This window comes from Abramis brama, assembly GCF_963993115.1.
Source record: "Abramis brama genome assembly, chromosome: 2".
Taxonomy (NCBI): domain Eukaryota; kingdom Metazoa; phylum Chordata; class Actinopteri; order Cypriniformes; family Leuciscidae; genus Abramis; species Abramis brama.
In genome coordinates this window covers 28631654-28657347 of record NC_139964.1, presented here as the reverse complement: position 1 = coordinate 28657347, position 25694 = coordinate 28631654, and the positions used below count along the sequence as shown (strand labels likewise).

The following is a 25694-nucleotide window of genomic DNA, read 5'->3' as shown; positions in this document are numbered from 1 at the left end:
GACTATTAGGCCCGAAAAATACCTTACGCAAGTACACCAACACAGACAGTTGTAGCTACGCAAGTTTAATTTCACCTGTCGCTGCGTTTTCAAAAAATGTTCAGAGCGCATAGTGCGCATTTGCTTAAAATATCGTCTGCTATGGTCCGTTTTCTCTAAAAGTTAGTTAAACAGTTTACGTTTATATCTAGCTATCTGGATAATAAAATAACAGGTTTAGTGGTACAGATATTTTAAGGAAACTCTAGCGCCTCCTTGAGTACTGAAATGTTAACGCAACAATAACACACACCAATATGTATTTGAATTGAATTGAATACCTTTATTGTCTCATTCGAAAAGTGCACACACACCCATTCCATAAATATAAATATAAACTTATGTAAACAATTGGTACAGAATGTAAATGTAAACAGTGCAAAATAATAATAAAAATATATATTATTAATAATAAATATGTACAAAAAACAGTAAGACTAAGCATTCCTGTCTGTATTTGCATACTTGCGTAAAGTATATTTCTGGCTTTAGATGCCCTGCTCTTCTCCATCTGACTTTTTTCTTTGTTCATTTTCCTCGTTCAATTCCCTTTTCATCCTGCTTTTTCCATTTATTTATCCGATTGCAATCAGTCACGGACTTTTGCAATTGAATGGGGATGGAGACACTTTGCTGCCTCTCTCATTGGCTGAAAAAAGCACCAAAAAAAAAAACAGCCAATCATTCTCATAGATCAGCCTCCCTCCTCATCGCTCTCACTTTTCATTTTTCTTTCTTTCTTTTCTTCCTTCAATAGATCAAATTCAGGGCAGCTGGCATGGACTCCAAACAAACAAACAAACAAAAAAATGACGCCCCACATTAAGCGCCTTTCCATTGACACATCAAGCTAAATACAAAAAGGAAATGTGTGTAGACGTGCAGGTGAAGGGATTTGTGATGTGTCTGGCAGTGTGTGAGAGCGGGCGGCACTGGGTTGTGGGTCTTTGCTTGGGATGTGTGTGTGTCGCGTGCTGTCAGCAGGGCGGGTGGGCAACAGGAGGAGCCTGGTCGAGCAAACCTTTCAGAAGACCATCCCTTCTTTCTTTTTTTCTTCTCACACATCAATGTTCTTTTTCTTACTGTGTTTTCTCATTCGTTCATTTCATATCTATGGAATGGTGTATCGGTCTCAACCTGTCGTATCCCTCCATTTTTATTTTTTTTACCTTCCATCTTTCGGTGCTTTTACACACAACAGCCTTTTTCAGTCATATTTTAGACTCCAAAAATCACTCACACACACATACACATACACACACACACACACATTCACATACTTGCAAACACGCTCAGTCTCATAAACACCTCCTATTTCATGGAGTCCACTCCGCACAACTGCCCTGAATTTGACATTTGAATTTGAAAGTGAATTTTTTCCCAAAATCTTTTAAATTTTGCTGTTTTCAACAATGTTTTTCCCCCCATTCAAATCATCCTTCCCATTTTACACAACAGCCCTGAATTTGAATTTGGAAGTGAATTTTAGAATTTGAATGTTTGAATTTGAATTTTAAACTGAAAGTTTATATTTTTCTCCATTTTAAATCCTCCCTCCTACTTCACACACCTGCTGTGAATTTGAAATTTGAATTTGAAAGTGAATTTTAGAATGTTTGAATTTGAATTTTAAACTGAAAGTTTATATTTTTCTCCATTTTAAATCCTCCCTCCTATTTCACACACCTGCCGTGAATTTGAAATTTGAAAGCCCAATGAATTTTAGAATTAGAAATTTGGGTGTTTTTCAACAGAAATATTTTTAATGTAGTGTAGCACTTATTACTGTTAAAAATGCGATTTCTGCACAACCAGCAGCAAAAAAACTGAATATTTCAAGCACTCACCCTGTCTGCCATTGGTCCATGGACTATAATACCTAGAGAAATCTATCCATTAGCATTCCCATTCATCTCAGTGGCAGTTTTTTGGCTGGTGTGCTTGCTTATGTTTGATTATGGGTTCTCAGAGCCAAGCCCTTCAGTATTGACCATCCTGAGCTGTGTCATTAAAGGCAGCAGAAGGCAAACTGGCGGTGCTAACCAGCAAAACCTTGACTCCTTGAATCGAGTGGGACCGCATTTCTATGACATTTTATTCCCCTTCTTTTATATGTATTAGCAGTTTATACTATTTTAGAGCACTTACTATTCAGTTCTGTACTTGTATTATTCATTTTCAGGAAGGAGTTGTTTAATTATTCAAATTTATATTGATATTATTGTCTTAACCCATCCTAAACACAACCGTTGGTAACCCTCCTGAAATATTTAACCTAACTTGTTTCAGTATACAAGGCCCTATATTCAGGTTTTAAATTCAGTTTTGATGGATAAGTTATTTTTCAGCACAGAAGCAAGATATTTTCTGTGTATGTACGACACAAGACTTTTCATTAACCACAGCTCGGCGTGGCGCTTCTCATCTGGTGTGTGACCGACTTAACAAAGTGCAGTAATTGGTAAAACTGTTTGGCTACAAACTAGTGCGTTTATTAGTACAAACTAGGGTCCTAGAACTGCGGTCCTGAAACTGTAGCCTCCGGTATTGCAGGAATATAGTATTGCTTGGTTCACTCAAACAAACAGATTGCAATTCTATATAGTGCCAACAGTGCACACTTCAAGCCACATGATGATTTAGCATTTTAGTGCCAGTAATTAAAAAGTGAGCTTGAAATTTTTACAATACAAGCACGTAAATCACAGCCGTGAATGCTGACAGACGTGTGTGTGTCCCAGCAGCATACCCAGCGCCAGGCTCCACAGCTTCCAACAGGTTTGTCGGCATCGGATCACGGGACAACAACTTTCTGAACATCCCACAGCAGACTCAGGTACATGCACACACACAGACTTGGAGATTGTGTGTAATGCTGTTTCTTAGCCTACCACAGACAGTGTGTGTATAAACAAACAGGAAACATGTTTACAGTAAATACACTTTCAATTTAGGCTTACCAGGCAAGCGGAGAGCATTTTGTCCATTTTGATTTCACTCGAACACACATACGAGTTGCACATTTCTGCGTTTTAACCCTCAGGCCTGCTTGTCTGGGCTTCTAATGAAAGTGTATTTACTGTAAACGCATGTCCTGTTTGTTTATACATACTGAGGGATGAGTCTGTGGTAATCAGCATCATGTTAACGATGCGGTGCATAGGCAGAGTATTCCTTTAAATTGAAAATAGCAGGCTCTTCAGTCCACCCATCCATCAATCATGTGTTTTTGATCAGCGAGTCTGAGCGCTGTTAAGTGCGTGTGGTTGGTAGCAGTCAGCGGCTCTCTGGGGGTTTGCTGAGGGACACGCTGCTCATGTCAAATGGATTTTGTGGCCGTGTTCCCACTCGCACCAGCTACAGAAACCACAAGCACTACCAATAAGACCAAACACATGGAAACAATCGTTTCCTCCTACTCCTCACTGACTCCAAAACCAAATGTCTTATGATTCATCAGATTTATTATGCAAGTAAGTGTGACGTTATATTGTCATCATCTTTGTATTGTAAATCCTGCATACACATTTCCACACTTGCAGGGTCCAAAACATACTTTTTACTTCATCTGTTGATGGTGGGTGAATTGAGAACATTTACAAGCAGTGAAAGTCAATTTTGCAATACTTTTAGTGTGATTTTAAACACAGTACCGTTCAAAACTTTGGTGTTTTAATGTTGTTGTTTTTTTCTGCTCACCAAGACTGCGTTTATGTGATAAACAGTAAAAACAGTAATATTGTGAAATATTATTACTACTATTTAAAATAACGTAAACATTTTTTTTTATGTATTTTAAAATGTAATTTATTCCTGTGATCAAAGCTGGATCATCAAAGAATCCATGTACATAACTGTTTATAAACATTGATAATAATAATGAATGTTTTTTGAGCATCAAATATTAGAATGATTTCTGAAGGATCAAGGATCTGGAATAAGGCCAATAAGGCCACATTTTAAAATGTAATTTATTCATGTGATGCAAAGCTGAATTTTCAGCATCGCATCACACGAATAAATTACATTTTAAAATATATTCAAATACAAAACAGTTATTTTAAATTGTCATAATATTTAACAATATTACTGGTTTTTTTTATAAAAGAAATGCAGCCTTGGTGAGCATAAGAGACTTCTTTTAAAAATATTAAATATATATACATAAGGACAGTATATACATGTATACAGTATTGTCCTTATAGCTTTGGTATTATGTAATGACAGCACAAATTAATGCACAGCTCTATTATATATGAGATTAGTCAGTCTCCATCTCTTGTTTAAACGCCACCTGTCACAAAAATGTGAAGGCGGCCCATTGCGATTCTCTTCCTGTTCTTGTTCTGGTCGCTCATTGCAAAGAATATTCCACATATGTGCCGCCACATGGAGTTCTGCAGGGAAAAAAGTCCTTGATGAATCCTAGTAAACTTCTGGTTATAACATTTCAACTGAGAGAAAATAAAAAGTTTAGCTCAATTTTAGCTCACAGTGTGGGCCGTACTGTCGTTCTTAACTGACTTTTGTCATTTTTAACTTTATACAATACGAGTAATACAGTTTTTACCTATTGCAGATGGATGTGACGGACTGACAGTGATCTAGTTCACATGTGTTCAAAGTGCTTTTAACTTGCAGATCTATGCAAGAGAGAAAGTCTAACTTAGAGAGAGAGAGGGAGAGAGAGAGAGAGAGTGAGTGAGTGTCACGTCCCGACTGTCTGGTTGCCCTCAGCAACCAGACATGATGTCATAGGTAGTTGAACATGAACTTCAACAGGAGGGAACTTAAGAAAAAGGATGGACACTACTGGCGAGGAGTACAGCGAGAGAGAAACAAAAAGATAATATGGGTCCCACAGGGGTCTTCAGATTGTAGAAGTTAAACTTCTAGTAATTTAAAACATCAATAAAACATCTTGTTTTTCTCTTCAGATAGCATCTTTGTTTAACCATTAGTTTTGCCATGGGAAGCAGTGACATTGATCTCTCTGAGCTGGTCTGTAGTAGTGTGTGTGTTCAGCAGTGTGTCCACTGTACTCTAGTGGTTATTCTGAGAACTGTTCCTCTCAAGTGTGTGGTGGACGCTGATCGAAACCTCAAACTTTAACAGTGCAAATGATGTCAGTGAAATGTTTGCACGGTTTCATGTCTTTCCAAAACCACATGAGTTTCTGCCTGAAACCTGGAAATGTCAAGGAATTTTTTCAATTGTGAATTCCAAGACTGGAAAAGTGTTTTTTATACACACTACCTTTCAAATGTTTGGGGTTGGCAAGGTTATTGAATGTTTTTTGAAAGATGTCTCACCAAAGCTAGTAATATTGTGATATATTATTACAATTGAAAAGTTATATTTTAAAGTGTAATTTATTCCTGTGATCAAAGCTGGATTTTCACAAGGATAATAATGTCACTATGAATCTGCAAATATTAAAATGCATTTTAACTTTGGTTACATCCATTTATGAAAATATTTAATGCATACATTATGAATACCATAATGCCTAGTTGTACATAAAGGCTTGAAGTGTTACCGAAATCTTTTATAACATCATAAATGTTGTCACTTTTGATCAATTTAATGCTTCCTTTCTGAATAAAAGAGTTAATTTCTTTAAAACGATTTTTAAAACAAAAAAACCCCAAACTTTTGAATGTAAGTGTTGTGATTACATTTAAGTCATTATTTGCTGATAACGGTCTGCTGAAAATCCTCCACTGTGTCTGTTTTCCAAACAAATATATGCTAAATATTACCTTTACGTTCCGCGGAAGCGAGAAAGTCCTGGGTTTTGAATGACATGAGTGTGAGTAAAATTGACATCATTTTCATTTTTGAGTGAACTATTCTTTTCAAGATGAATTGGTTAGAAATATCAGATATTAGGCAGGAATGTGAGACTAATGTTACCTAGTTTGTTTCTGTTCAACATAGTGTTGTACTTTTATGATGACTCACCTTCATTTCCTTTTCTTACAGTCATGGTTCCTTTGACAAGACTTTTCATGAACACACAGACAAAAATCCGCAATGAAAACTGGAAATGGAGTCACGAAGCTAAGTATGGAACTTTCCCACGTGCCCCTCTGTAAAGCCTCACTCACACACAAACACACACACACACACACACACACACACACACACAAATACACACACAATTCCCGAAAACACTGGCAAATCTGGAAAACTTCAGCATTACCCTGCCAGTCTGGAGAGCTCAGAGAACCATCCGAACCATCCAAAGGAATGACGCAACAGCTCAACGTCTTTGACGTGTTCCTGAGGCATCCAGCACATAGACCAGTCCTTTTTTTAATTTGTTCATTCATCCACCAGTCATACGCCATGGTGAGGAAAATCCATCTCTTCCCAGTCAGAACTCTATTCGGAAGTTGAACTCATCGAAAAGGGACATTTGAAATGGAACCTGGATGATGTCAATCACGGACGCGTGTGATTGGATGGAGAGACTCGGCGGGAGCCTTCTGATTGGCTCTGGATTTGCTGATCTTGGTGACGCCCTCCAGCGCAGTGTGAACTCGACATCCTCTCGCTGTTTACACGTTGACAAGCAATAGACTGTGAGCGAAACAACAGATAACACTAACCGTGTGCAATTCACCTAAACATATGCACTATATGATTAATGATAAGGGATGACAGATGCTTTGGCCTTAGATTTGCGATGTGGAGTCAGGCTACATGTGTCTAAGGTAAAACACACACACACACACACAGCAATAGAACACACAAACACACACATCACAGCATCATATAGACCGCTGATGACAGGAATGGGAAGGGTCAAGCACGAGATAATTTTTCATTTTGTAGTGTTTATGAATTAAAAGGCCAGTGATTTGAGTCATAAAATCATCCATCGCTGACCTCTTCACCAGCATCGATCAATCTGAGTGCTTGTGCATCAATATCCTACAGTCAGCCCTGAACACGAGGGCTTCTTCTGCTTTACTTTGCGTTTGGTTTTGCAGTACATTTTTGGGTGGATGTCATAAAACCTTTCCAGGTCATATTTCAGGTCACACTTTTTTTAAAATAAATAAAAAAGAAATAATTTGTAATTATAAAAATAAGCCCTTGTATATAAAAATAAGCCCTTTCCCCCAAAAAAATTCACATCACCATAATGCAACAATCTCATTCTCATTAGCGTATTGTAATGCAAAACATTTTCTTTTTATTTATTAAATAATGATTACAATTTGATTAACTATGGCGGAAAATGTGCTCAATTGTTGTCACAGTGCAAAAAAAAAAATCTCAAAGACCCCTAAATAGGCTTAATTTTCTTTATAATTTTTTTTTTTTTTTGATTCAGTAGTGAAATGTGACTTGGACATGTTTTTGTGACATTCGCCCTTTCACTTGTGTTTGTTTTCTGGTTTTTGCGCGATTTTAGTTTGCATAGCGTAGCCGCTCCTGCTCCGGCAGATCGGACTGCATGTTGAATTGTGCTTTCCAAAGTGTTTTTTGTTTTAGTTTTAGAATAACAGTTTAAGAACAAACGGACAATCTCTAGTTTCCATTAACCAGATGTTTGGGGTCGCTATGATTTCGACAGTGCTCTGCCCTTCCTACCAATCACATTCTCCATCACTCTACAGTTCGTTCACAACTCAACTTTTTGTTTCAGTTCACCGGTTCAGCCTGACTCGCAAGACAATCTACGTATGGCTGCCATTTCATTTAGCCTATCAGCTCAGTGGTACATACACGCACACATACGCAAACATTGCACTATGACATATACCCACGTCATTAAAGGACAAAGGGAAACCTTTAAACTCAGTCCCCTCGATCAAACATGATTTAACAGTATGCAAATGTACATCATATTTAGATTTTAGATGAAAATGTCGTTTTCAATACAAACGCTCGAAAGCACTGACCTCACTAAATAACTGGACTGCCTGGCTGTCAATCACATGTCAGGGACTCTGATTGGCTGAGAGCTGACGATCTCATCATCCACTTGAAACGCATCAAAGTGCCTCGGTGTCCCCTTTACATGCAATTCAGGGTCTTCACTTCATGTATAAGCAACAGAAAATATGTACAATATGTATCATGGGCTTAGCAAACAACATATGAGCAACCGCAAACATCATATTTATAGATATATGTTATCCAGAACATATCATACTGTGTGTGTATATATATAAATATATATATATGGACATATGTATAGTTCTTCCGCTGTGAAATTAGCTCTACGGCAGTCTAGTTATTTTCTGATCTTTAACCCGAGTCAGTGAGGTCATCGTTAAAATGTCCAGACATACTAAAACCCACAAACATCAGATCATCTCTTCAGAAGCGCAGGTGTCGAATCAGGCAAAAAACACACACACAAACACACCTTCAGAACAGAAACAAATTTGTCAATTTTCTGTTGAAAAGTGTTATTATTGAGAGAAAAAAAAGTTATATGTGGACTGAGCCGTGTGCAATGTGTTGGGTAGATATCTGTGTTTGTCTTCAGATTTTTAAGAAAGCGAAGCAAGTGAAAAAAGACAAAAAAAAAAAAACACAAAAAGTTGAAGTCTGCAAGCTCCTGGACTCTAAACACGAGGGCCACAAAAAGAATCCCAGTCTTTGTAAGCGTTGGGGAATTCAATTTTTACTTTTCATTTATCTTTTTTTAATGTTTTATTTGTAAGCTTTTGTTTTTAAACTATTTCAGGGGTGGGGCTGAAGGAACGATTTTACAAAAGCAAATGTATTACAGCAAACAAAAAGAAAAGAAAATACTGGTGCTTCTGTTACTCATGAGTGATTAATACCACACCAGAACGACTGTTTCTGATGAGACGAGTTTTACGAACCTCTGTTTCTTTCTTCTTCTCTTTTGTATTCACTAAGGGGGGGTTCAGATTATTTCATATATATATATATATATATATATATATATATATATATATATATACATATACATATATATCGGTTCTGACAAAAGGCATTTTACTACAACCTTTAAGAAAGCAGCGCCCCTTCTTACTCCTTCAAATGTCTAGATATATGGTGCGTTCAAGTCATGTCGGAAAGATCGTATTTATGAGGCACAAAGAAATGGAAAACCTGCGACATGGAGCAAACAATCGATGCAGTGTCTGTATTTGGCAGTAAATTTGTTGTTTTTATTTTCATTTGCAAAAAAGATAGCTAAGACATGATAGTAGACAATTACAAGATAATAGTAGCCCAATGATTCAGTTCACAGCAGCTTCATAAACTGAATAAAAGCAAAAACACACCTCAGGCACATTCTTTATTCGTCATTTTGTAGAAATAGTTAAAGGCCCACTGAAGCGCCTTGGAACGCGCAGCTTTGCATTGATGTAATTTCCACTGAAACGGGAAGCTACGGCGGGACAGATTGAATGGCTCCTCCCGTTTATAGCATAGGGGGCGGGACGCTTTAGATTCTAGAGAGCATTTGATTGGCCAGAAGATGTGATGAGAAGCTGAAGTCCAAGGTGATGTCATAAAAATCCATGATCCATTTTAGCGGAAGTGAGAGACTAAGTTTTGAATGCTTAATCTACTAAATGCGAATTTTGTCATTGTATTGGAACACACCAGCGTATTCATAACCTTAAGGCTAACATATTCATACTAAAAACTAAAAATTAACTAAATTTTCAGGAGGCCTTTAATGCTGCCTTCACATGCTATTGAAATCATTGAAATCAATTTTGTCTTTTCTTTAAAGTAGTTAATATTTACATATAGGCTATGTATAACTATTTTAAGCATATTGTATGTTTTATACACAGCCTGTAAAAAATAGCCTGTATTTGACCGAAATATGCGTTATTCAAATTAAATATCTTTCCATACATTTTGGCTTCAATAAGATTTCCCCAAGAATATACAGCCTCCATGATTCCTATTCTTTCCGACAACAAAGCACTTGAACGTTTGTAATCGCGACTTCAGAAGTGGGAAGTAGGAAATTTCCGATAGCATGTGAGGGCACTTAACACAACCTTGCTGTACATTTTTGTGAAGAAGAAGAAGGTACAGACGCCACTTGAAAGCACCCGACGTCATCATTACGGCTTCGCGACTTGTAAAAACGAACTTCCCAGGAGGACTTGAACGCACCAAAATACCAGATGAATATGCAGAAATTAGAGCATGTTTTGTTTAGAGGAACGGCCATTATTGAGTGTCAAGATTCAGAATACACTAGAGGGCTGGTTACAATCAGTTCACATTCGCTCCAAATCTAGGTGAGATCGTGTCGATGTAAACGTGAGTAGGGTTTTGTTAGTCATAGTTTAGAGCACACGTGGTTCAAGACGAGAGGCAGTAACGCGTCGGGGGGGAAATCAGTGCCGCGTATCGTCCTGGAAACACTTCCTGTATGTAAATGAGCTCCCATAGTGTTCGTGCTGTAGTGTATAGGTGAGCATTTAAAGGTTGTCCCATTCAAAGTGCCTTTTGTTCACAGACACCATCTTGTAAATGATGAACACCCGTCTTTCCTTCTTCTGAGCTTTCTCAAGCCGTATACACAGTATATAGTACTACACGAAAATGGATGTGATTTCGTTCTTTTTATTGTACAATGATGGAAAAAAAAAAAGTTAAAAAGGCAAAAAAAAAAAAAAAATTCGGGTCCCTTTCTCTCTGTACCTCTGTCTTTATCGGTCTCTCGCTCTTGGCACTGTTAGTAGATGTCTATCCTTACCTTTCCTCCCTCTCCCTTCTTTGATGAAAAATGTTGAACCTCTTTTTCTCTTGAGCAAGATGTTGTAAACTCTGTTATATCCCTGTCTGTATGCTTCACATGTTTATATCATACACATCTCTCCCTTCTTCGGTCAAACGCAGTAGAAACTGACCCGGGACCGTCCCGCTGACCCTTCCTACATGTGAGACCAGCAGTGACGGCGTGTCCTGGGAAGCGGTGCGGTCCCGGTCTTTTTTGGCTGTAGGTGGAGAGCACTGGACCAGGAGAGGCACAACAGCTCTGTCATGCTTGTTCGTCTTGTATTTATTTCAGTTTTATTCATAAAGTTGCATTCGTATAATTAAAGCACCTTTTTAGTGGTTGTTTGAGACTAGCTGCTTAAAGAACTTGACTGATGATTTGCACCTTATGGAGGGATTTAATCAGGAGACACGATGCACTAAGAATAGCATGCCATGCATTTAGAAGTGTTGATCCAGATGTGGCGGCAGCTTCGTTGTCAATGGCTTGGACTAGTAACAGACGGGTTGCATGTTCAAGTTCAAAAGCAGCTGTGAATTTTTGCAAGCAACATATTAATCATTATATAATTTTTTTCAGCAGTGAACAATTTTTTAGCATAAAAGATGCACAAAGGCCTGGTCACACCAAGTATGATAACTGTCTATAACGTTAATCATTTTAATAACAATTCTAATGAGAATAGTGGAGCTATAACACTACAACGAATGTTATTGTTGGAGTTACTTTCAGAACGTTTTTTCCAGCCAATTAATGATAACATTGACAGCCAATCAGATTCCATCTTGCTTTAAAAAGCTTGAGCATTTAAAGCAGCAGCGACTACAAATCTGCAGCTCGCGCTTTAATAAACAGCGTTAGGGGTTGTTCACACAGAACAAAAACGCGAGACGCGGGCAGTCAAAACAATGGAAAAGTACATTACAGTGTGTGTGTGTGTGAATGCTAGTACAGTTGTCGTTCTTGGTGTGAACAGGCCTTAATTCAGGGTTGCATGAGCCAGTCGAGCAACTGCCATCGAGATGCTTGTGTCCCTGCAATGTGTGTACGATACTTTAAATGAGTGTACGATACTTTAAATGAGTGTCATCTAAATTGAACTAATCCATCATTAATATTTCAATTAATCATTCATTTACTTTTTTTTTTTTTTACATGCACGCCATGCTCAAGTGATTAGGGTTAAGAGACCTAATTGTCTCCTCAAGAGTCAGTAGCACCAAAATCAGTATTATCGATCATCCCTCCATCTATACTGGCATGGATTATTAGTTGCATTCTTTTATTTATTCCGAATCTGCCCCGACTCACTCGTGCACATGTAGCCGAATGCACATCTATCTAACCGGACCGTGTCTCTGCTGCCGACGCGTTTTTGATTCGCTTGTTTTTAGGTACAGTAGTTTAGCCAGCGCCTCTGATCCAGTGTTCTCCGTCCCCCGGAGCCCTTGGCAATCTGCATGTGTTATTTACAGATTCTTTTCCATTATAAAAAACTAAAACGTTTGTAAAGAGCAGCACCTGATTGAATAAATGATGTTCTTGACTGTACAAAGATCCTGGTGTGGGTTTTGTTCTATGATGGGAAATCACCACCAACTCTGTTCTTTTGCAATTAGGTTTTATTGATCCCAGAAGAGTTTTACTACAAGTAAATCAAACTATTAATTACTAATAAACAGGCCCACGTGAAATCTGCATCAATAGAAAGTCCAACACATTTACACCACATTCCTTCATTAAATAATTTGATTAGCCAGCAATAAAAGCGTAATACTCTGTTGCGTTTTTACCATTTTTAAAGCCATTCCACAAATATTCAGATTTCACGTAGGCCTGCTGATAAGTAAACAAAAGTATTGTCTGGCAGTTTGGCTACTACATTAAAAAGGAGCATTTCTGTGCTATGAGAAAACGATGGTGAGTTGATGACTTCGAACACATCAACACTGTAAGCTTTACACTGACAAGCTTCAAGAAAATCTCTTTTTGACAGGACTTGAGAATCTGTCATCATGCTGGTACAGGTCTCTATAGTGAGCTTTAGTGTGCCAAAAACCTCTTTGTTGCTGTATAAAGCTACAGGTTGGTCCACTCATGTTATACAAGAAAATATAACGAGATCTAACGTCTATGGAAAATGATCCTTGTTCATACTCTTGACCTCTGTTTTGCAGTTCTGACAACAGTTTCAATACGAAGTTCTTTTTTAAAGTCAACATTAAATTGACTATTTACATTCTTATCGTATTGTACGGTATTCTTTCATCAAAATAACTTGTCAGAGGAGAAGGAACAAATCCCTTATTTTTCAGACACATTCTACATTTTTGTAATTCGATTTCCGGTTTAACTTGCAAACTCAGCACATTACAGAAATTTGCAACAGCCATTTCATGTTGACTTTAAATAAGACAAACAAATTTAGTATTAGGACAGTCTTGTATTTCACGACATCCTCCATCAGTGTACATTCAAACTATCATCACTCAGATTATGATATTCTACACGATATGGATTCATTTACACAACAGCATCAACTCAGGTAATTTGTGTTGCTGATGATGTTATAGAAATGCTATCGGTTGCACTACTTGTTTCATATATTTTTATGTTATTAACACATTCTTTAGAGGTGTGTGCTGGGAGAAATACAGAAATAGCTCTGGGTTTTAGAGAAATATATAAAATCCTCCATTAGACACATATTATTAGTCCTTTTTCCCAACTAAAAACAAGCAAATGCGTATGCCTACCTCTAACCTCCTCAGAGCCCATATAATACTACTATGAGAGCGCTTGCTTTCGATTGATGCTGATTTAGTCAAATATTCCCTAAGGGAACACACGCACACGCACACACACACACACGCACACGTGCAAGCACACCCCTTCAACATGCTAGAGTGCATTCAACCCAAATGCTGTCAATTCCATTGGAATTTGTTCACCGTGTGATTGCATCCGCCCCGTCCCCGACCGGTCTGCCAGTCTCCCCTCGACTTGTAAACTCAAAGAAATAATGTCCCGAGTAGCTGCAGTGCTTGTGTGGTGGCGGGGGAAGGGGCACATGGGCTCTCCACGACTCTCATTCGTCCTCGAAATTCTGATTGAGCAGGAAGTTGGCGGCCAGGTTCTCGTTCTTCTCGCAGGCGAAGTAAGCCTGGACCGCCAGAGCTTCTGAAAACCCCAGAGCTTTTAACTGAAAGAGACACACGGACAGTCGAGATTATTCACTTCCCGTCTGTATGACGCGGGGATATTACAGATCATAAAATCATAAAAACATTTGAAATAAAATGTAAACCTTAAACTGTTTTATTTCAGCTAGTTGGCAAGGAAACATTTCTCATTTTCATTTAGTTGATTTAGTTGTAAAGCTAGAATTGAGATACAAATTAATAAAAACTATACTATGGGAATAATTTTGGAATAAGTTGCAGGCTGTATTTATTTGATCAAAAATATAGTAAAACAGTAACATTGTGTAATATCATTACAATTTAAAATAACCGTTTTCTATTTGAATATGTTGTAAAATGTAGTATATTCCTGTGATCAAAGCTGAATTTTCAGCATCATTACTCCAGTCTTCAGTGTCACATGATCCTTCAGAAATCACTCTAATATGATGATTTGATGCTCAAGAAACATTTCTGATTATTATAAATGAGGCTGAAAATCCAGCTTTGCATCACAAGAATAAATGAGCTGTTTTCTATTGTAATATATTAAAAATGCATTTTAAACGGTAATAATATTTCACAATATTACAGTCTTCACTGTATTTCTAATCAAATAAATGCAGCCTTGGTGAGCAGAAAAGACTTCTTTCAAAAGAATGTAAAAAATCTTACCGACTATATACTGACATATTAAAAATAAATAAATATAACAAAATAAAAAGTATATATTTTTAAATATTAAAAAAAAAAAAAAATGAATAAAAACTATAATAGTATCATCTAAATGATACTAAAATAACACTGGTGTGACGCATCACAAACTAAGCAGCAGAAATGAGTGGAAGTTAATATCTAATCTATTCAGGTTATTTCAGGGGAACTGCATTCAAACTCACCATTAGTAATCAATAAAGCGGTTCATTATTATCTGACTCCATGGCGTTCACTCACCCTCTCGATGGCTTCTTTCTCCTGTTGCGTCACTTGGATGTAACTCTCGGGCGTTGCCTCGTCACCGATCGCACCCAGATCTCCAAACTCTGCCCCCTCTCCGCCCTCGCCCTCGCCCACCGGTGCGTTCAGCATCTGGATGAAGCGCTCCTGATGCTGGCTGATTTGCTGCGGTCAGTGACACATGATCACACCGTGAGTAAAAGGCTACACACACACACACACACTGGCTGAGGGGAGTGTTCTCGTCACCTGCAGTAGTTCGGGGTTCTCCTGGCCCAGCTGCTGCAGGAGGGCTGGCAGTAGAGACGGGTTCTGCTGGATCACCTGCCTCATGCTCTGGAACTGAGGCTGAGAGCGCAGGAACTCCAGGGGGTTCTCGCCTGCAGAAACAATAGAGTTCACTGAAGCTACAACCACAGCCAGAGAACACTTTCTGTTGCTTGAAATAAAACTATCTAAAAAAAAGAAAATATATATATATATATAAAAAAATTTTTTTTAGCTGGTTGCCAAAGCAACATTTTATTTTCAGTTAGTTTAACTTGATGTACTAAAAATAATTAAAACTGAATTTAAAAAATAACTAGACACTAAAATAGAATTTTAAAAAACAATGTATAAAAATGACAAAACACAACAAAATTACTGAAACTTTAAAATGAAAAATATAAAAATAAATTGATACTACTCAATGATACTACTGATAAATAACAGATACTGAAAATGTATGTGCAATGACTGTAATATTGCAATGATCTGAATGTGCATTTTATTTTATTAAAATCATTAAATCCCCATTAAAAGTTTTTCTATTGGTTATTTACAACCAAGAGATGTTTTCAAAACTGTACTTTTGGTTACACTTTATTTTAAAGTGATGTAGTTACATTGTACTTACTCAAATAAGTACTGAGTAATATTAATTAACTACATGCACTTACTATAGAGTTATGGCTAGGGTTATTATGCATGATTTACTGTTATTACTATAGTAAGTACATGTAGTAATGTGTAACTATGTCACCTTACAATAAAGTGTTGCCCAACTTTTAAATTCAGCAGTATATAAAATTTGTAAGTTTGCATTGATTCATTTTCAACTATAATTCAAACTTGTAAATTTGCTTGCGTCATCACTCAATAGTCATGAAAGTCTCAGAGTGAATTTTTTTCTATTGATTAAAATGTAACATATTACATATCACATTATTGCATTTATGTACAAATTATTACATGCTCTTTTTGTGCTAACTTATTAAAGAACCGTGTGGATTATTTTTGCTTAATGTACAAAACCATTCAAAAGTTTCTATTTCAAATAAATGCTGTTCTTTTGAACTTTCTATTGAACAAAAAAAAGTGTATCGCGGTTTCCACAAAAATATTAACAGGTTTTTTTCTGCAGGTTTTATGAAGGTAAATGTAAGACTTTTTTAAAGACCAAGTAAGGATAAGGAGTAAGTTGAAGGGAACACAATACTTCAATATATTCTCTCAATGTAAATGTCTAGGGAGAAACACAATGAGTTTTATTAGCAACTCCCAGCAGATATCCAACAACTGCAAAAAAAAACACAGCATTTAAAATACAAAGTCTTGTTTACTGTGAAGCACGTTTATGATTAAAACAAGAACACACATCTGCCAATGGGCTCAGAAAAATCAACTTAATTCAAAGGGAAGTTTTGATAACTCATTGACAGATTTATTTTTTTTTGGCATAAACTCACTTAATTTTGTTAATTTTTCCAAGACTTAATTTTAACAATTGCATCTCAGAAGCTCACCTTCAGTGGGCTGTGTGTCTGTGGGGAGCTGGACTCGAGCAGGACGGGTCTCCTGCACCGGGACAGTAGGGATCCCCTGAAACAACACACTCAGATTCACAATCATGTAGTGTTCGTAAAACATGCACAAGAGTAAAATGAGAGCATGTGCCTGGCGTTATAAATGCATTAGGAAAGAAAGCCACACTCACGTTGAGCAGATACTCCACAGCGCGGTGAGGGTTGTTATAGCTGGCCTTGAGCGCCGCCACCACTTTATCTCTCTCATAGCCCATAGACATGATATTTGTGAGCATGGCGTCGTACTCTTGACCTGTAACTACAAAAACACACATGCAAGAACATCAGAGAGAGAGAGAGACTGGATTTTCCCAACTGTATGTTTGTTAATGAATGCTTCTTTACACATTTGCTGCAAATTAACCATCCAGAAGAGTTTTTTTTAAAGAAAAGCTGATGAAGGCAATGACCTCAGCTTGATTTTCTAATTACCTAATGTTGAAGACGCATCTTCCCCATCAGCCACCTGACCTGTGCGACTGCAAAACACACAAACTTGCATTAGAATCAATACTTTATATGATTGAGGGTGCTGTTCGTATAGTACAAATGCTCAGCGACAAACATTAAAGTCACCATGAAATCAAGATCGACAATTGATATTTTTTGGAAACATTTTTTTAAATTCATGTGTCCTCGTAACCTTTAATCAAAGTAACTTCCCCTCCCTCTTGCAGCGTCTTCTCTTCTCTGATGATGTGTTTACTGGCGTGAGGGCGGGGCTACCTGTCACTCACATGAGATCGACCAATAGCAAACCACAAACCATCCAATCAAATCCCTATGGACAAAATCAAGCCCCGCCCCACATTTGTTCTTGTTTCGAGAAGCTTTTTTTACGTTACGATAGACAAGAAAAGTCTATCACAACTTGATTCATACCAACTTTAATTTTAACCAGCATTGAGGGTAATTTTAAATATTGGTATATCTAAAAGTAAAATTAAAAAAATTTAGTTTTTCATTTGAGATCATTATACATTAGAATCAGGGCATGACATTTTCAACTTTTTTTGCTCACCAGCCACTGTGGTTAGTGGTTTCCCAAAGTTACTAGCCACTCAGAATTTTCACTGGCCACAATTCTGACATCGATACCAAGGGGAAAAACTGCCATATAGATATTTTTAATATTATCTCATAATTTGGCAGCAGGAATTTTAGGCTGCTGTCACTTTAAGACTTGACGCATGCATCCATCATACTGTTACACATGCGTTTTCTTTCTCAACTGTTTACGTTCACTTAAAACTTAAAAGACTGGCATTTTGACATTATTTTGTGTGTATTTGACTGTTTAAGAGCAATAAGCAGTAAAAAAGAACTAATTTTATAACTGAGAGGCGGCTTTATGTGCACAAAATCTCACAAAATCTGTGGAAACTAGTCAAATTATGCGCAATATGTGCAATCCTACGCCGAAATTCAAGCCCTGTAACAGCAACACTATTCATCCGGAGCAAATGAAACGAGTGAGTGAGAGGAGGCGGGTTTGTATCGCAGCTGGCATCGTGTATCTGTTCTGCGGAAAATGAGTATTAAAAGTGTTTCAGATATTTCAGTATCAATATGTATCGAAAAATCACTAGATTGCACTTAGATTAATATTTCAGATGCCTTGATGGACCGAAATCTAAGCTCAAGTATGATTCATTAACTTGTTAGGGAAACATATTTTCACTCTCACATAAAAATAATGTAACGCAGTCGTGCCCTTTCAAGCAAATATATCTAATGCGGGATAAATACTATTGAAAAATATATAATTTCTGCAAGGAATCATAGTTTATTCTCACTCTTCGGGACTCTGTACAGGTGAGACGGTTGCAGGCGGGTCGTCTGAACGCTCGTCACTCGGGATTGGGATGGCTGCAGGGGCCGGAGGAGGAGGAGGAGGAGATGAGGAAGACGCTGCGACAGATTTGGGTGGTTCTGAGGGTGGGGCGGCTGATCCTGCTGCTTTCGTCTGGATGGAGAAAAAACAAACAAATTAAATTAGTCTGATCTTTTTAACTGCATGATTCATTTCCAATTCTGATGGTCAAAAACACTTCTGACATCTGACCTTTGACACCATCACCACCACGAAGTTCTTCTCATCGATTTTGTACTCCTTGATGGGCGTGTCATCCTGCAGGATTTTCCCTGCATAGATGAGCTTCTGTCCTGCTACGGGAAAACTGTCTCGGCCCTTCTCAGCCTCGATCTTCTCTTTCAATGCCTTCACCTGAGGAAAAACGATCATTTATAATTGTTCAAATCATACATTTACGTCAAAGGAAAGGAATACACTGTATTTTAAGCAACCAAACATCCTGTCATAAAATTATTATAACAACATATTTATACTAGACGTATATATAAATCTTAACTCCTATACTATACTGTAAAATACCAACCTGACAAATGAATTTAATTTACACTTTAAATATACAGACATATTTCTTATCATCTATCTATCGCCCAGCTGATCCCCAATGAATCATAAATGAATGAACGTCTTGAATTGACCCCTTCACATCCTTCTTCGCTCGAAATACACTGCTTTCATGGATATTCATTCACTCAGAGTACTTTTACTTGCTTTTAACGTGTTTAAATGCGCGTAAATAAACGCGTGAATACCGTCTGGTCATCGTCGATGTCTATTTGAATGGTCTGCTGCTGCAAAGTCTTCAGTGTGATCTGCATGACTGCTCTGCCTCTGCCGTCTTCTTTCTTCTTGATTCGGGACCTTTGTACACTTTTATATCCCAAGGAAATGTTTGGGTTTGAAAGCGAGGGACAGTTAATAAGCGATTAGAAATGTAGCTCTCTAGCTAACAAGCTAAAAACACGCCTGTCAGGTGCGCTGCGTCATCTTCTTCGGTGACGGTTTGGAAAGCCAGGCGGCGCTGAAGAAGGAGTTCTGGAACACACTGACACCCTTCGGAATTTAGGGGAATGACAGTTTGAATTAAGTTTGGGAATAATGCAAGAACGGAAAATAAAGATATTTATATACCATGAAGATTTTCAAATGTATTTCTAGAATAGTGTTAGATGTACAAAAGCGAAATGGGCTTCCTATTGTTCCCAAATATTTGGTTTCAATGGCAGCTTTCTGTGCAAAAACTACATTACCCACAATCCACAAATCAACCGACTTCCGGTCCAAGAGTTTGTAAACAATGAAAGGAGATATGGAGTCGTCAAGAGGTCTTACCTAAAAATATTGCCCTGCACAGGCCATAATAACTGCATATTATATGTCACGCAAAGCGGGCACACCCGAGAGGATTAAACCAACCGGGAAGTTAACGTTTACCAGGATTACGGCTTTTTAAAACATATTTTTTTTGTGTGTGTGTGTGAAAATCGAAACCGTTGGCTGGCGAGGCGTTTGTTTTTCTACATAGACAGACACCAGACACAACGGGCTTCAGAAAGGACGATCCGCGGACAGAACTGAGTCTTTTAAAGGCCACATAGGCCTGAATTTGAAGGGTCTGTTGTGCCGTTTAGGGTCAGCTCAATGGGGAACTGTCTGTCTTCTCAAGGCGCTGATGATCTGTCCTTGCTGAACGAGTCCGAGGGGGCGAGTCTGCCCGGAGAGCCTCCGCCACCCTACCAGGTGTGTGTGTGTGTGTGTGTGTGAAACAACCACAGCTCTGTCCGAGCGACAGACATTCAGTTGCTCACAATACTGTCTGACTGCAGACAAGCTCAGATTGTTTGGTATAACTGTTATGTATGGTAGTAAAGAGCACTGACTGTGTGATCTTGATCTACAAGAACAGCGGGTAACTTAAAGTTTTCTGTTGGCACTTGGCAGGGTTTTGAGAAAAGCAGTTGGTCATACCACAGTATCTTTAGCAGGTTGTATTGATTGTGACCTCCGACTGTGAAAAATGTACCACCATTGTTATGGACGCTTTGGTACTACTATGGCATTCTAGGATATAAATATCATATTAAGATATTGTTAAAGAATTTAAATAAATAAAGACATATCATAATTGTTATGACATCAGTTTAATATATGACAAAAAGAAGTAAAAGAAATAAAGTGTCTGAGCTTTGCCAAAACATTTTTTTGAAAGCCTGCTTTACATTTTAAAGAAATACTTGCGACACAACGTAATTGTTATGACATTTACATGACTAATTTACTCTGTAGTTTTTTTTTTAATTGTATTTACTTTGTTACACTCAATAAAAAAAATAGGTAACCCTTTATTTTAGAGTCCTTCTTACATCTATTATAACATGTACTTATTGAAGTGATAACAGTGAATTATGCATACTTGCAGCTAACCCTAAACACAACCCTGTTGTTAGTGATTTTACTCAGTACTTAAATGTATAATTATTACTCTGAAACAAGACAAAAGAACAAAAAACAACAATAATATAACAGAGTGAACATGTAAAAAAAAACGAACAAACAAAAAAGTTAGTGTTTTGGCAGTTACATGAAAAACTTTCGAATTTTTTTATTGTTAAGTTTCTTGTTTTGTGTCCTGATGTTTAAAAGGGTTTCAGAGCACATCTTAAAGGGATCGGTCATCAAAAAAGGATAATTCTGTCATTATTTATTCACCAAACAGTAAGACTTTCGTTCATCTTTGAAACACAAATGAAGATCTTTTGCAGTCAGCTTTTCCATTGACAGTCTATGCAACTACCACTTTGACGCTTCAAAAAGTCCATAAAGAGATCATAAAACTAATCCATATGAATTGAATGGTTTGCTTAAAATTTTCTGAAGAGACACAATCACTTTATATGATAGAAAAATATGACGAACATAAACAGAAGCTTAACCGAACCTGCTTGATGTGCTAGAACAAAGCTCACTGGTCCTCAGACGTGCTGCGTAACACTAGAATAAACCTCATTGGTTCTCACACGTCAAGTAAACCTGCCTGAGCTTACGTTTATAATAATTGTTGTGTGCGTTGATGAATGTTTATGTGAATAAAAGCTTAAATTAAATCTGTTCATCATATAAAGCGATCGTGTCTCTGCAGAAAATTTGGACTAAACCGCTCAATTAAATTAAATTCAATCAGTATACATGAGTGTATATGAGTAAATATATTGACCCTGTACAATTTTGCCAAAGGAATTAAAAGATTAATGGTTTAATAAAATTTTTCAGAAAACTTTGGGATTTGTAAATGAAGTAAAAAATGTCACATGGTTCTAAAGCTCTTAAACATTTTCTGTCTTGCCCATTTTTAAAGATAATCTAAAACACTTATTTTAGCGATAATGAGAGAAAGGGCAATAAAAAAATGATTTTTCATCACATATGGCATGAAGATATCTACTAATGGTTGCATTCACAGACTAATATCAATGAATATGTGTTTATGCCATTTCCTTTATTTTGTCACACTCTAGAGCAGAGGTAGGCAAGTCCGGCCCTGGAGAGCCACTGTCCTGAAAAAACCCGTCACCTGCCTGTAGCCTTAGTAATCCTGAAGACATTGATTAGCTGGTTCATGTGAGTTTGATTAGGGTTGGAGATAAACTCTGCAGGACAGTGGCTCTCTAGGACCGAACTTTCTCTAGAGTGTTTGTTTTCATTCCTCCTGTTTCTAATAAGCCGTCCTGTGCGCTCTAACCACACGAGGGCTTTATTAACGATGTGATCAAACGCTCGTGACCCCCAGGAGCAGGTGCAGGTGCCAGTGTACCATCCCACGCCCAGTCAGACACGCCTGGCCACTCAGCTGACGGAGGAGGAGCAGGTCCGGATCGCTCAGCGCATCGGCCTCATCCAACACCTGCCCCGTGGGATCTTTGACCCGGGCTCAGAACCGTCCGACAAGAAGATCAAAGAGTACGTGGTATCCAGGGCAGTGTTGGGGGAAGTTACTTTGAGAAGTAATGCATTACAATATTGCGTTCATCCCTTAAAAAGTAACTAATTGTGTTGCTTAGGTACTTTTTTAGAAAAGTAATGCGTTACCTTATTTTGCATTACTTTTTTTCACCTGGGCTGGGCTTGTTTTTTATAACAAAAAAGTTGTATTTTTGGGCAAATGTAAAGACCCCTTCACACCAAAAGTGAAATAATAAGCCTCAGGCTGAAGAAATGCAAATTCACGTGTGTACAGTAGAGGGCGCCGCTCAAACAAACCTTTCAGCTGCTGTTCTGGAGAACAGAACAATAGGATGCAGGAGAAAAAAGTTTAACACTTACTTTAGCGATAAAAACACAGAAATATATAGTCATTTTTGATTAAGGTTTAACTGAATCATCGAAGGTCAGAAGCAAGAACATTGGTCAATAAAGTGAGATTAAATGCAAAAAAAAATGTTTTATTTAACCTATTTAGTTTAGAGGTTTGCATTGTATTCTGATTCTGCATTTCACTGATTTTATTCATTTTGAGGAATATTGAATCTTTTTTTTGTGCAAGTGAGATGAGTAAATGCACGCTCACATTTAGCTTAGAACTACAATAACCATCATGTTTACACACAGGTCTCTGCATTTCGATTTGTCTCAACATGGGGACGAGAGAGCTGTCAGTCAGTACATGGGAAAACAAAATAACTTATTATTATTACTCATTATGAAAAAGTAACTCAGATATTTTGTAGTAAATTTTAAAAGTAATGCGTTACTTTACTAGTTACTTGAAAAAGTAATCTGATTACGTAACTCAAGTTACTTGTAATGAGTTACCCCCAACACTGATCCTAATATGTGTGGGAACTGTTTTTAGTGTGTATGAAGTAAAAATGTTACTTCATGACATCTGCCCCCAGGTGTGTGATCTGCATGATGGACTTTGAGTACGGCGACCCGATCCGGTTCCTGCCCTGCATGCACATCTATCACGTGGACTGCATTGACGCCTGGCTCATGCGCTCCTTCACCTGCCCTTCCTGTATGGAGCCGGTCGACGCCGCACTGCTGTCTTCCTACGAGACCAACTGAGAGTGCCTGCGCATCCCGAGGGACATGCCAATGATAATGCAATGAACACGCTGGGGACAGTAGAATGAACAAATGAAGGTGGCGTGACTGTGTGTGTGTGTGTGTGTGTGTGTGTGTGTGTGTGTGTGTGTGTGCTGACAGACTGTAAAAACAGGATCCAGTGTTACATTTAAGAGGCCTGTCACTTGCATGTCAAAGCGCTTATCAAACACATATACATGTGTACAAGTTTCGCAAAAAGAAAAAAACACTGAAGCAACTCTAATGAAGATAGAGTGTTTTAAGGGCCGATTTAAAGAGCCGTTTAGGGTTTGAATAAATCAATTGTGTACTTTATTCTTTTTTCTTCTAATCGAATTCATGAAATGTGCAATCGCGTCCCTCTGATTGGATATGAAACCCGCCCATTCCGCCAATGAGATTGTCCCTTTCTGAATTTGAGTCCGGTGGGCGGAGTTTTATTTCTGCTAGCTGTGAATGTGCCTGTTAAGGCTCTGAAATTAGAATGCTGAAAAAACTTAATTACATGAGCAAACCTGATTTACAATAGAACGTGTGCCATGATAATGTTTTTGTTTTTACTTGCAAGCTCGTGATGCACTAACAGGTGTTTGAGGTGGTAGTTTTACATATTTTTTCCAGGATTTTCTCCGTTCTGTCCCTGATCACTACGGATAGATGCACCCAAATAGCTTAATAAATGACCAGTGTGTCGTGATGTGTTCATAACGGGGTCGGTGATGAGGTTGTTTATTGGTAGACTCTGAGTTTTGCCTTGTCAGCTGCTGTTTTCCAGGTTCTGGGATGTAAGTTGCCTTTTTACACTGGTTTTTGGATCATCTTTACTCTAAATGCTTGTTTTTTGGTTACATGTTGGATCCTGTATGTCCCCATTTAGCTTCGCCTTGACCTTGCCTTGTCTGTTTGGATAGAACTGTGGGGACCGTATTTAGTCGTTTTCCTTTCTTTATTTTCTGAAGAGAATAATAATGATACAATCACCAAACTTTGTGCACCTTTCAAATGTTGCTGACTGAAAGTCGACATTTACAGTGAAGGCTTTAAAGTCGTTTCTTGTTGTTTTCCTGATTCGTGCAAACTGAAATAAAAAAATAATAATTAGTACATGTTTCAGTCAGTTTTGACACTGTTCAAACTGTCTTTTCTGTATGCTAGCTGAATATATGACCTTGTACCTGTCACAGTTTGAACTGCTTGTGCAAAAAGGAAGATTTTCATCTTTGTTGTTTTGTTTGCTCAGTTATCGTGCTGGCTTAATCATGTTAATCGGACTGAACAGTGTTAAAAACCCCATGTTTGGCCTCAGACTATATTCACAAAATATCCCATTCTGTTCAAGCCTCCCTTTGTATCTTTGTACTGAATCATTGTGACTTAAAATGTGATTGAATTCCAAAAACAGCATCTGAAAATCTTGAAATCAACGTATACTGCTCTTAGATATCGTATTGGATGAGTTACTGTACTTAATTTTCTTCCCCGTTGTTCGATTCAGAATTGAAACGTAGTTCTAGCACAGCACAAATGTAAAAAAAGATGTAATAAATATGTGAAATACAATCATCACAACATTATATTTTGTTTCACAATAAAATGAATTTAATTTTTAAAAAAGAGTTGCTTGGTGCCATATAAATGTACATTTGCCAACAAAAGATAACAGACATGCTATTAAAATATCTGTTTTGTTCATGTGCAATAATGGCACAAGAATAGGATTATAACACAATAAAGGTTGCCAAATTCTTCAAAGTTTTGTGTGATTCTGTCTTCCATTCGCAAATGAACAATGCATGAGAGGAATATTATTCGTTTCAAGCTACTACTCGCCCAAAATGTGATATTACTATTAGAAGTGTATTTACATTTCATTTAAATAAGAAATAAATCTAAATGACCACTTCTAGAATATTCTTGTTCAATGAAAGTAGTTGGTGCAGTCCGGCTGAGTCATCAGAGTAATC

The 25694-nt window shown here is 37.6% G+C and overlaps 3 protein-coding genes across 19 annotated transcripts in view; 2 read left to right on the top strand and 1 right to left on the bottom strand.

Moving 5' to 3' along the window:
- nfixa (nuclear factor I/Xa) overlaps nucleotides 1-8602 on the top strand; it is a 94255-nt gene extending 85653 nt beyond the window's left edge. For 7 of the 17 annotated variants that reach the window (XM_084103306.1, XM_084103311.1, XM_084103296.1 and 4 more), the window contains 2 exons: nucleotides 2781-2875; nucleotides 6025-8602. In XM_084103306.1, the coding sequence (XP_083959432.1) occupies nucleotides 2781-2875; nucleotides 6025-6039 (110 nt within the window). In that variant the 3' untranslated portion in view covers nucleotides 6040-8602. The remainder of the gene's footprint in view (nucleotides 1-2780; nucleotides 2876-6024) is intronic. The other 10 variants (XM_084103303.1, XM_084103298.1, XM_084103302.1 and 7 more) reach the window with 3 other exon arrangements.
- A 3288-nt stretch (nucleotides 8603-11890) lies between these two features.
- Nucleotides 11891-19933, bottom strand: rad23aa (RAD23 homolog A, nucleotide excision repair protein a). Its single transcript, XM_084103437.1, has 9 exons — nucleotides 19398-19933; nucleotides 18838-18999; nucleotides 18569-18738; nucleotides 17205-17251; nucleotides 16904-17031; nucleotides 16713-16788; nucleotides 15175-15305; nucleotides 14923-15090; nucleotides 11891-13988 (listed from the first exon to the last, which is right to left on the bottom strand). Exons 1-9 carry the CDS (start codon nucleotides 19461-19463, stop codon nucleotides 13875-13877), a joined length of 1062 nt encoding a protein of 353 aa, XP_083959563.1. The 5' UTR covers nucleotides 19464-19933; the 3' UTR covers nucleotides 11891-13874.
- A 278-nt stretch (nucleotides 19934-20211) lies between these two features.
- Nucleotides 20212-25482, top strand: rnf11a (ring finger protein 11a). The gene is made up of 3 exons (XM_084103446.1): nucleotides 20212-20385; nucleotides 22433-22602; nucleotides 23538-25482. The coding sequence occupies exons 1-3, from the start codon at nucleotides 20287-20289 to the stop codon at nucleotides 23707-23709; spliced, it is 441 nt and encodes a 146-aa protein (XP_083959572.1). The 5' UTR covers nucleotides 20212-20286; the 3' UTR covers nucleotides 23710-25482.
- The last annotated feature ends 212 nt before the right edge of the window (nucleotides 25483-25694 follow it).

Excerpts from the sequence above, each read along its gene's own strand:
- rnf11a (XM_084103446.1), top strand. The coding sequence starts at position 20,287 with ATGGGGAACTGTCTGTCTTCTCAAGGCGCTGATGATCTGTCCTTGCTG. Across the intron at positions 20,386-22,432 it reads AGCCTCCGCCACCCTACCAG|GAGCAGGTGCAGGTGCCAGT; the intron begins GTGTGTGTGTGT and ends CGTGACCCCCAG. Across the intron at positions 22,603-23,537 it reads TCCGACAAGAAGATCAAAGA|GTGTGTGATCTGCATGATGG; the intron begins GTACGTGGTATC and ends ATCTGCCCCCAG.
- rad23aa (XM_084103437.1), bottom strand. The coding sequence starts at position 19,463 with ATGCAGATCACACTGAAGACTTTGCAGCAGCAGACCATTCAAATAGAC. Across the intron at positions 17,252-18,568 it reads CCTGTACAGAGTCCCGAAGA|TCGCACAGGTCAGGTGGCTG; the intron begins GTGAGAATAAAC and ends TGTGTTTTGCAG. Across the intron at positions 15,306-16,712 it reads AGACACACAGCCCACTGAAG|GCGAGAACCCCCTGGAGTTC; the intron begins GTGAGCTTCTGA and ends TTGTTTCTGCAG.